Below are 12,152 nucleotides of genomic sequence, written 5' to 3' on the forward strand. Positions count from 1 at the left end.
TGTTATTGTGGTTCAGTGCAAATGGTTCAAATGGCTCTGAGCACTATGGGACTTAACACCTAAGATCATCAGTCCCCTAGACTTAGAACTACTTAAACCTAAGTAACCTAAGGACATCATACACATCCATACCTGAAGCAGGATTCGAACCTGCGACCGTAGCAGCAGCGCGGTTCCTGACTGAAGTGCATAGAACCGCTTGGCCACAACAGCCAGCTGTGGTTCAGTCCAAAGACTGTTTTGATGTATCTCTCCATGCTAGTCTATTCTGTAGAAGTCCCTGCATTCTCTCCATAACTACTGTAACCTCAATTCATTTGATCCTGTACTCAAGCCTTGGTCTCTCTCTACAAATGTTACCCATCACACTATTTTCCATTACTGAACTGACAATTCCTTGATGCCTCATTAAGTGTCTATCAACAAAACACTTCTTTTAGTCAAGTTGTGCCATAAATTGATTTTCTCCCTGAACTTGAATTCCATTTCTGCTTTCTGTCCTTTACTGTTTGCTTAATGCACAGAATGAATAACATTGGGATAAGCTACAACCTTGCCTCATTCCCTTCTCAGCAACTGCATACCTTTCATGTAGTTAACTGTAATAACTCTGGTCTAGTTTCTCTAAAACTTGTTGATAACCTTTCACTCCTTGCATTTTATCTCTGTTACATTCAGGTATGTATTCCACTGTCAATCTTTTCCTGCATCCACAAGTGATATAAATGTAGGTTTGCCTTTCTTTAAGCTATCTTCTAAGATAAGTCATATGATCAATATAGCCTCACTTGTTCCTAATGTTCTGTGGATCAAAAGCTGATCTACTCTTACATATTCTTCTACAAGTATTTTCATTCTTCTGTGAATAATTTGTATCAGTGCTCTGTAGCCATGATGTATTAAATAGATGGTTTAGTGATATTTATACCTCTCAGCATCTGTTTCTTTGGAACTGGAAATTATTACAGTCTACTTGAAATCTGTGGATATTTTGCCTGTTTCATAAATCTTGCACAGCAAGAACAATAGTTTTGTCATGGTATATTTTCCCAAAGATCTCAATAATTCTGAGGGAATGGCTTCTACTCAAGGTGATTTGTTTCATATTAGGTCTTTCAATTCTCTATCAATTTTTTCTCACAGAATCATATATTCCAGCAGTTTTTCATCTGCTTCCTCTTCCCCTTTCAAAACATTGTCTTCAAGTTTATCTCCCTTGTACAGCTTTTCTACATATTTCTTCCACTTTTTAGCTTTCCCTTCTTTGCTTCGTACTGGTCTACTTATCATCTGAGATTTTAATATTCATACTTGTGCTTATCTTTACTCCAAAGGCCTTTCTAATTTTCCTACAGGTGGCATCTATGTTTCACATACTAACACCTGCTTCTAAAACTTTGGATTTGTCTTCTAACCATTACTGCTTTGCCACCTTGTGCCCTGTCAGTTTCATTTTTTTAGACACACATATTTCTTTTTACCTTCTTCATTTGCTGAAATTTTTACTTTTTAACATTTTACCAACTAAATTCAATACATTTTGTGTTATCCAACAATTTTTACTTGCTCATGTCTTTATACCTATTGATCTTGTGTTGTGTTCACTGTGTCATCCCTCAGTGCTATCCATTCATCTGCTGTTGTATTCATTTCCCTGTTTTAGTTGCCTATTGCTTCCTTTGAAATTTTCAACATCTTCTGGTTCTTTTAGTTTGTGGTGACCATTGATTGCTATTGACAATAGAATGAGGAGTGCTCCATCTTGGGATTTAGTGAGCTTTGGATCTTGTTGTGGACAATGTTTGTATTCACCTCTCTTGTGCTATTTTCGGGTTGTTATGTGCAAATAAATAGTGTGTCATCATAACTGTTGGTTATTTCTACCCAGAAGCTAATCAGTGTTGATAGAAAACCCACATTGATGACACCAACATGATTTGAACACGGAAGACCCCAACATGATTTGAACATGCAAACTTCTGATCTGGAGTACATTAAAGGTGTCAATGAGTAGTGCTGGAGCAGGAGCATATTTATTACACTCAGGGGGTTTAGCAGCAAGTCACTAATAAGATTGGGGTGGTCATGTAAATGGTTCACCAAACAAACAAAACGAGTGCTGTCATCTAAGTTTCCATGTATGTCAAACAAGTTGTCCACCAAGGTAAACCACATCATGGTGTTATTCATTTGTATCAGCAGTAGCTTTGGAAAATGGCTATCCATATACCTCCCACATGACTGGATATCTGCCCCCCCCCCCCCCCAGTTTCCAGTTTCCTTGCACTTCTTGGCCTTGGACATTTATTATGTTATAGGGCGACACTGTCAAACCAGCACTACTGCTGCTTTAATCTGGTCTGCATCGGGTATTGGCATGCATGACTAATATTATGGACATCCTCATCAACAGCTGGTGTCAGACAGTTTCACTTCAGTGGGGTAAACCAGTTTGGACAATCAAGGAGTCCATCCCACCACAACCTCTCGTCTAGCCAAGTTCCTCACCATTGTGCACCGAGTCAAGTTCCTCACTATTGTGCAATGACTGTGAACCAGTAAATACCACCCCTCAGCCTGTGCATCTACCTGATCTTGCATGTGTTGAGCCATGAGAAATGGTCCACCCATTCCTTCCATTCAAACCAGCCACAACATGGGTGGTCTTGGTTCCTTGCACAATCAGGCAACACCTGTTGAGTGGCCCTCAACACCCCTGCATTCAACAATGCCCACTTACTCTCCCCAGCACTCTGCACTCCCGTGGCGAGGGAGGCTCTGTGGCAATCATAGATCACCAGTAATGATAGAATATGGAGTGCTCTATCGTGGGATTTAGTGAGCTTTGGATCTTGTTGTGGACTATGTTTGTATTCAGTTGACTTCTGTTATTTTCTGGTTGTTGTGCGTAAGTAAAGAGCGTGTAATCAAAACAGTTGGTTATTTCTATCCAGACACTTGACAGTGTCAGTAGAAAACCCACAAGTTTATCCAAATCTCGTTATCTTAATTTTCTACCTTTTCAAAATCTGTATTTTGTAATGAATAAATTATGGCCAGAGTCCACATCTACCCATGGGAATGTTTTTCAGCTTAAAATTTCATTTCAAAATATCTGTCTTGCCATTATGACATAATGTGTCTGAAATCTTCTGTGGTTCTCCAGGTCTCTTTCACAGGTACTACCTGCTTGTTTGGTTCTTGCACCAAGTGCCAGCAATGATTAAATTATGCTCTGTGCAAAATTCTATCAGGTGGCTTTACCCTTCATTCCTCTCCCCCAGTCCATGTTCTTTTACTATTTCTCTTTCTCTATTTTTCCTACTACCAAATTCCAGTCTCCAATCATAGTTAAATTTTCATCTTCTTTAACAGTTTGAATAATCTCTTTTATCAGCTCATACATTCTTCCAGTATCTTCACTGTCAGTGGAGCTGTTAGGCATGTAACTTGCACTACTGTGTTGGGTGTTGACCTTGTATCCAGAAAAGCAAGCCAAATATTGCCAATCGATGGTTATTTGTATACTAATCACATGAATCTCCTTAAATAATGCAACAGTCTCTGAGTATTTTTATGATTTAACAACAATTTACTCAAGCTTTTATTTAGCAGTTTTTCATGCGTTTTTTCCATGTGTACCTAACTTCTAGAAATTACAGTAAGTTGTTTTCACATTCCTATGGGCTCCAGATTACAATAGTACATATATTCTGCTTTTAATCTACAGTATATCTATATCTGCATCTATTTCTACTGCAAACGTACGCTGTGAACAACTGTGAAGTGCATGGCAGAGGGTACATCCCACTGTACTGGTTATTAGGGCTTTTTTCCCATTCCATTCACATATGGAGTTCAGGAAAAATGATTGTTTGAATGCCTCTGTATGTGCTGTAATTACTCCAATCTTATCCTTATGATCCCTAGGGGAGGGATATGTAGGGGGTTGTAGAATATTTCTAGAATCATCATTTAAAGCAGGTTCTTGAAATATTTTTATTAGACTTTCTTGGGATAGTTTCCATGTATCATTAAGAGTCTGCCAGTGCAGCTCTTTCAATATCTAGGTGACTCTCTCATGTGACATATGACCATTCATACTGCCCATCTCTGTATATGTTCCATACTCTCTGCCAGTCCTATTCGATATGGGTCCCACACACTTCAGCAATATTCTAAGATGGGTTGCACAAGTGGTTTTCAAGTAATCCCCTTTGTAGACTGATTGCATTTGCCTAGTATTCTGCCAATAAACCAAAGTCTACCACCTGCTTTACCCACAACTGAATCTATGTGATCAATTGTGTTTCATATCCATACTAAGTGCACCCAGGTATTTCTATGAGTTGGCCAGTTCCAACAGTGACTCATTGATATTATAGTTATAGGGTACTACATCCTTTCATTTTGTGAAATGCACAGTTTTACATTCCAGAACATTTGGAGCAAGTTGCCAATCTCTGCGCCATGCTGAAATCTTATCAAGATCTAACTGAATACTTATGCAGCTGCTCTCAGATAGTACTTTGTTATAATAACTGCATCATCTGCAAAAAGCCTGATTGTACTATTAATATTGTCTGCAAGGTCATAATATACAACATGAACAGCAGGGGTCCCAACAAACTTCCCTGGGGCACACCCAAAGTTAGTTCTACATCTGCCAATGACTCCCCATCGAAGATAACATGCAGTGTCCTTCCTACCAAAAAGTACACAGTTGGTCTTCTGTAAATGAGTTATGTAATTGATGTGTGAGAAGTTTTAATTCATGTTGCTCATATAACAGGTGAGAAGTGATAATCAAAGATTTTGGATATCACAGAAATGTCTGAGATATTTTAATTCTGGAATTTCAGTGAGTTCAGTATTGCACATTTATAGTGATTCTCTGACACAGTCTCCACTATATTCCATACCATTCTGCTATTATTCTCAATATCATCTTGATACTATTCTCAGTTTGTGTCCTCTGCAAAAAGTTCATCCACTTACATTTCCTAATAACATTACACCATATCTTGTAATAAAGTGCTGCAGAGGAATCTTAACTGTACTGTAAAGCTTTAATAAACTTTTTATTTTTTTACACTAGATTCTAATGTTTACATCTACATCAGTACTCTGCGAACCAAACCACCATGAAGTGCATATCAGTAGGCACTTCCCTTGTAAGTGAACAACAGGAGACACTTACTAGAGTCTAACAGCAAATAAACTGAGGCAATTATTACATCTCTGAAGTGTACAGTTGCATATGGTTAGGATGAGGTACCAAGCATAGCATTTATGATTTGCATGTCCTGCATAAGCAAGATATTTAATTACTTACACAGCACAGATATACAAGCAGGTCTTTCAGATAAGAAAGCTGGGGAAAATATGGTATTGATAACTACAGACCAATGTCATTGTCAGTTTCATAAGGACAATGTGCAGTAGACATGTTGCTTGTTTCTCTCAGTTCAACTTATTGACAACTTTGTAGAATGGTTTTAGGAATACATCATCAATCAATCATGTGATATATCCATTCATTCATGGGATAATAGAAGGTCATGATAAAGAGATTGAAGCCATTGGACATCTTTTGTGACTTAAAAAATGAATTTCTAAATAAATTTGAACATCATGGAATTGAAGCTGATGCATTAAGATGGTTTCATCCTATCTAAGCAGTAGGGAACAAAAGTTTGCTTTATACTCTTACATAACTGGAAGCAAGTGTGGTGGAGACATGTGGACTACACCTCAAGGTTTTAAACTAGAGCTACATATTTTGTTAACATATATGTGTAATCTGCCTTCAATTATAGTTTGTTTGTTGATGATATGAGTGAAATGACATGAATCCATATCTATAATTTACAAAAATGTATGTACATATGTATGTTCCACATCACCTCCTAGACAACTGCATCAATTAAAACCATCAACCTCCCAATGGTGGGTGAGAAGGCTGATGGAAATGGGAAGGGGTGTGAAGAGGCAGACAGAAGAGTGACAGGTTGTGAGGAGGCAGGTGGAAGAGGGGCAGGGTGTGATGAAACAGAGGGAAGAGGGAAGAGAGAAATTGAAGGGGCATGTAGAGTATGAAATAAATTCAAATTTTTCCTGATTTTTTGGGATGAAACTATGTGACAAAATTTGTAATATACATGACTCATTTGTCAATATGTTTAGAGACCAAAGATTGTGCAAATACCAGAAGTAAATTCAACTTCATCTCTGGAGTCATACGGTGTGACACAGCAGAGATTCAGTAATATGTGTGTGACATACACATACATGGGTAAAGCCATGGCTAAGAAGATAATACTGAAACAAAGTGTTACTTCAAAATAAAAGAACAACTTGTGCAAGAAATGAAATCCTGCAAGACATATACAGCAGTTGTGAGCCCATGTGTAAAAAGAATAATGTTATGGATTCAGGACAGAAATTCAATATCACAGAAAAATTGTGTTGTGTTGAGAACTACATTTTGATTTACTATTAATGAGCCAGTTTATAACTGCAATTACTCATTTATTGATTCACACATCATGTTCTGTAAGTCTCTCATGAAGGAGGGTGGTTAGGAATGTTGAATTAGACAACTAATACATTAAGAGGCAGAAGCAGCCATGGCAAATTATGTCTATATTGTGTACTAACAACAAATAAAGAAATACAGTACATCCAGTTTCTTACACACAATTTGGTCTGTGCTGATAATACAATCTCTGAAAAACTATGACACAGTCAATGAAGCCTAATTCACCTCATTTACGGTACAATATAATAGATTAGGTAAATTAGAACTTTTCACTTTGCATATCTCATTCCTTGATAATGACTTCATGTTGATCTTTTTGTAATAGGCTTCAGATATCTATGTGCCTTTGTAGCTCTTCTTGCTTATAAGTTTTTAATTCAAAACATGGATCTGTTTATAAGAAACAGCAGCTGACATGCAGTCATCACAACACAAATGTCAACATAGTGATGTCATTAATCATTAAATATTGTTAAAAAAAATTCAGATTTCTGGAACATAAGTTTTGAGTAGCTTTCAACAAAAATTTGTGTTTCTTGTTGGGATTCGTAGGTTTTCAAAACCACATTGAAGGCTATTCCCACAGAAAACTTTTTCTACTTCCCTGTGTTAATCATTGAAATTAATTAAATTTTGGACAGTATTGGCAAATACAAGTACTTTATACATATTTGATCATTTTGTTGTAATTGTTACTAACTAAAATACGTTGAAAAGTATGGAAAACTATTCATGTGAAGAGGATGAAAAATTGGGTGCATGATGCACAAAAATAGTGATTTCAAATGACACATTCCCCTTTTGTTCTCCACTACTACAGGATGTAAAATGAAGTAAATTCTTTTACTGTGTGTTTGTTATTGTTAGAGTTGTTTTCAATGACATATTCATTGTGGATTTCTGTAACTTTTATATACCTTCCCAGGCAAGCTCTAATGATGAAGTTGGTTAAATTTTGGCTTAAGTTCAAATCAGTATTGCACCATAGTCTTATAACTGGGAAGATTAACTACCTACATTAAATTAATGTATTTATCTTTATTTGGCACTCATATAGATAGTTTGCAGATCACCTCCATCTCATTGTCTATATGTGTACATTTGTTATCATACTGATTGAAATGCTTTTCAGCATTTTACTTCTTGTCATTTATTTTCTTCTGAAAAACTCCTTAGATAACAATGTAGTAAAAACATAAACATCAGAAAAAGATTTTTGCAAAGCTCATTTCAACAAGAGAATGACTAAGTGAGTGGACTACTAAATAACATCTGAACTTCCTTATACACTGAAAACATGTGACTGACTAAACATGCATTTGGCATATTTTGAATCTATTTATAACCTAGTTGTTCATGCCAGAACATTTTAGAAACATACACATTTCAATCACAGTAATATTCTAATTAAAACATAATTCTTAACAGAAGTATACATTTTGCAAACTATTATTTTAATGCTACAAAAGATAGTACCTGTATCTGAAGAATTTACTGAAACATAAAAGTTTCTTTTATAAACATTGTTTTTAAGAGACATGTTTTTTGATTAAATCAGGTCATTTTTTGTCAGTAGATAAATGGTTCAAATGACTCTGAGCACTATGGGACTTAACATTTGAGGTCATCAGTCCCCTAGAACTTAGAACTACTTAAACCTAACTAACCTAAGGACATCACACATATCCATGCTCGAGTCAGGATTCGAACCTGCGACCGTAGCAGTTGCGCGGTTCCGTACTGAAGTGCCCAGAACCGCTCTGCCACTGCGGTCAGCTAGTAGATAACAAAATGTGTCCCTTGATATATGTGACAAGTAACAACTTTTGTCCATGTAGAAATCTTATATAATCTCTAGTTTGTTTATGTTGACATTTTGTGATTTTTTTTCTGTAAAAAGCACGTTTTCAGTGGAGTCAGTTACAGTATTACAAAGAGGTAACAGATAACTAAGTCCTGAATAATAAATTCCAAACCAAATCATCTTAATTAAGTTTTTATAATTCCAGAAATATTGACTACATGTCCCTCATTACAAATTCCATACATTGTATGACAGAAGATAACAGTGCATAGCAAATATTTTTTTTTTTTTTTTTTTTTTTTGCCTTCCTAAGTATCTCATCTGTTTGGAAGTGAATGATGAGATTTTGAACCTTTATTGCTATATGTTATGCAAATGTATTGCACATGACAGTAACCCAAAAGAACTCTTCCTATTAGTTACAAACCATACTGAACAAAATGTTTACTTTTATGTTATCATCAGTGTCATTTCGTACATATGTATATCATAAAGTATACCTAAGATCTGGATTGACTACTCTGTCTCATTTTAAGCAAAGTCAAAGCTTTCCTTTCATTTGTAAATGTAACTTCCTTTACACAAGTTGGCAACATTTATTCAGCTGACATCCTACTGTTGAGTGTAACTTCCTTTCACTTTAATGATTTAATGCATCTAACCTGCATCATTTCATATGATTGTTGCTCTAAATGCAGTTCCAGTTTTTCATTCTTAGTTGTAATAATGTCATTTGTTAATTCATTGACCCTGAACTGTCACCTTTAAATGCACTTAATTTACTCACTACTGCAGTTTTCACACACTTCATTTTTAAATTATATGATTGTAGTTTTTCTTCACACTAACATAACACTTTGAGAAAACCTAATTCTTGCAGGAATGATGGAAAATTATGTGATGCTAATATTTAATGAGCCTAGTGGTAGATATTAGGAAAGAGAATTTCTGTTACTCATACTAAGAAGATTATTACAATCTATGTTTCTGCAAGTTATTATAGTAAACAGTAATGTAAGTGGATCTCAGTTATATATGGAATTATTATATTTGTAATAATGTTTTCAGTTCCACCAAGTGCACCATTACTTATAGTTCCTACAGCTTCACATGATACACTGCATTTACAATGGAAGCTTGGTGACAATGGAGGAAGTCCTGTACGTGGCTTTATTGTACATTTTAAACTGGAGCATGGTGAATGGGAAGAAATCAAACTAGATGCATCACAGAACACACATGCTTTGACCAATCTTCGTTGTGGGACACTCTATCATGTTTTTATAACGGCTTACAATAGAGTTGGTAGTGGAGATCCCAGTAAAACACTGGCTGTCAGAACTCGAGGCGAGCGTCCACATTTACCATCTCCTTATGATGTTCTGGTTATTAATTCTACAAGTGTTGGGCTACGTCTTGCCACTTGGCCAGATGGAGGATGTCCTATATTATATTTTGTTGTTGAATATTCAAATTATGTACCTAGAGGAGCAGACAACTGGATTACAGGTATTACTAATAGTTCTTTATTCACCTGATATTTAGCATGAAGGTACACGTGCTTTGTAGTTTTCATAGAAAAAGTGATAAAATGTTTAAGATAATACTCAAACGTTTTGAAAAGTAAATTATCTGTGAAAAGAGGTCAGTTTTCATTTGAGTAAGTGAATGTCAACTTTTTAAAAGTGCAGTCATGGAAAATTACACTAACTTTAAAATTTAATAATCTTATGGAAACCACAGCTCTACAGTTGGATATTCATTTGTTTTTCTTGTGAAAGTCAGCATATGCTCATGGTGGTAATAAAGTCCAGTAAACTCTGAGAGAAAAATCTGAAAAAATGTAAGCAGGTCATGAATTTTTCATTTTTACATTTTTGTGAACTTTCAGTTAAATATCTTAATAAAACGTAGCAGGTCACTACTTATTTACTGGCAAAGAAAAAGATCAAATTTCTCTAACACTTGTGTAACTATTATTGATTTAATATTGGATAATACAATTCATAATCACATTATATGATCACAGAAGATGATTAATGAAGACTGACCATTATTTCTTTCCTATTTGAAGTGCAGATCATTGAACTCATTTTTTGTATAAGATGCTAGATTAGCTTCATCCTGTAGATAGTGCACTTTTCAGTGTTCTTTTTCCTATCCTCCAAGACTATGTTGCACTTTATTCACCTACATTGCCACAATCCTCAGCCTACTACTTGTATAGCACTAACTTAAATATGAAAAGGGCATTGATAACAATAAGAAAGCATGTGATTAATGCATCAGCCAGTAGATCACAAGACTGTCAATAAAAGCACAAAACCATACAAAATATGATGGACTACTAACAGTATCTCTATGTTGTGTGAACTGCAATACATTTCAGTCATTCATTCACATGTCTGGGTGCAGCCTGATATCACAATTATTCCATTGCAGTTAAACTTCCATTTGTGGCGTTTGGAGCTAGGTACTGAGGACCCTATCATGCAGTTACACAGAAGTAAAAAGGTGGCACTCTATATAGTGGTCAACTTTTCTACACAGGATGTGAAAAATAGCCTTTGTTGTTACAGTGAAAAAATTCAGAGCACTGAAAAATTGCAGTTGTCTAGTTTTATCACATATTAAATGCAATATCCTGGATAAAACACAAACTAGTTTAGGAGCAAATTTCCTTAATTACTGTAGAATGTGTATTCAGCATATAACATTCTTTTTCTTTCTGCAGAGGTTTGACTTTTTAGTGAACTACTTTTACTTTGGGAACTGGCTTAATTATAATGTTATGAATGTGGAACATCTGCAGAGTAACTTTCATGGAAGGAACATGTGAGATTCTGTAACAGAGAATCACAGTCTTACTGTCAAAAAGAGCAAAATAGTCATTCTGATCGGAAGGTAAGAAAGAAAGGTTAGATTTTAATGACCTGCTGGTCACATGATCATTGGAGGTGTATCATAATCTCAGATTATCCCTACAAAGTGTTACACCCAGCTATTTGTATGACATGATTGATTCCAGCAGTGACTCATTGTGAGTTGTGAGTATATCTTTCAGAACATAATGTTCATTAAGAAAAATCTCAACATGTACAACACAAACAGCCTAATACATGACCATGAAACAAGAGCTTGTCACCACCTCCATCTAGATAGAAAGAACAAGGCAAAGACGCAAAAAAGTATATTTTATAATGGGATAAAACTGTATAACAAATTACCACAAGAAATTAAAGAAATAAATGAGCCCCTCACTTTCAGACAAAAGCTTAAAAACTTTTTAGTAAGTAAAAGTTGTTATACTGTAAAAGAATATTTAACATAGATGTAGATTATTAGCAACATATGACATTATCACCAAAATATTATGTAATTATAAATATGTGTATGACTAGTTATAAAAATTACACAAAATATGAGAAACCTGTTTAACTGTAAATGAATGTGTGCTCATGTGTTGTAATCTGATGACATCCATACAATATTTATTGTTCCACAGATGAATAAATAAATAAATAAATAAATATTATAGTTATAAGATACTATGTTTTTTGTGTTTTGTGTAGTGCACAATTTTACATTTCTGAACATTTAGAGCAAGTTCTCAGTCTGTGCACCATGTCGAAATCTTACCAAGATCCAACTGAATGCTTATGCAGCTTCTCTCAGATAATACTTCATTATAATAACTGCATGATCTGCAAAAAGCCTGATTTTACTATTAATATTGTCTGCAAGGTCATTAATATATATCATGAAGAGCAAGGGCCCCAACACACTTCCCTGGGGCACACCCAAAGT

The 12,152-nt window shown here is 35.3% G+C and overlaps 1 protein-coding gene across 1 annotated transcript in view; it reads left to right on the forward strand.

Moving 5' to 3' along the window:
* LOC124722409 (Down syndrome cell adhesion molecule-like protein Dscam2) overlaps nucleotides 1-12,152 on the forward strand; it is a 758,217-nt gene that overhangs the window by 688,253 nt on the left and 57,812 nt on the right. Inside the window, exon 25 of the mRNA XM_047247577.1 lies at nucleotides 9,414-9,854. Coding sequence (XP_047103533.1) covers nucleotides 9,414-9,854 — 441 coding nt within the window. The remainder of the gene's footprint in view (nucleotides 1-9,413; nucleotides 9,855-12,152) is intronic.

This window comes from Schistocerca piceifrons, chromosome X (genome assembly GCF_021461385.2).
Source record: "Schistocerca piceifrons isolate TAMUIC-IGC-003096 chromosome X, iqSchPice1.1, whole genome shotgun sequence".
Lineage (NCBI taxonomy): Eukaryota > Metazoa > Arthropoda > Insecta > Orthoptera > Acrididae > Schistocerca > Schistocerca piceifrons.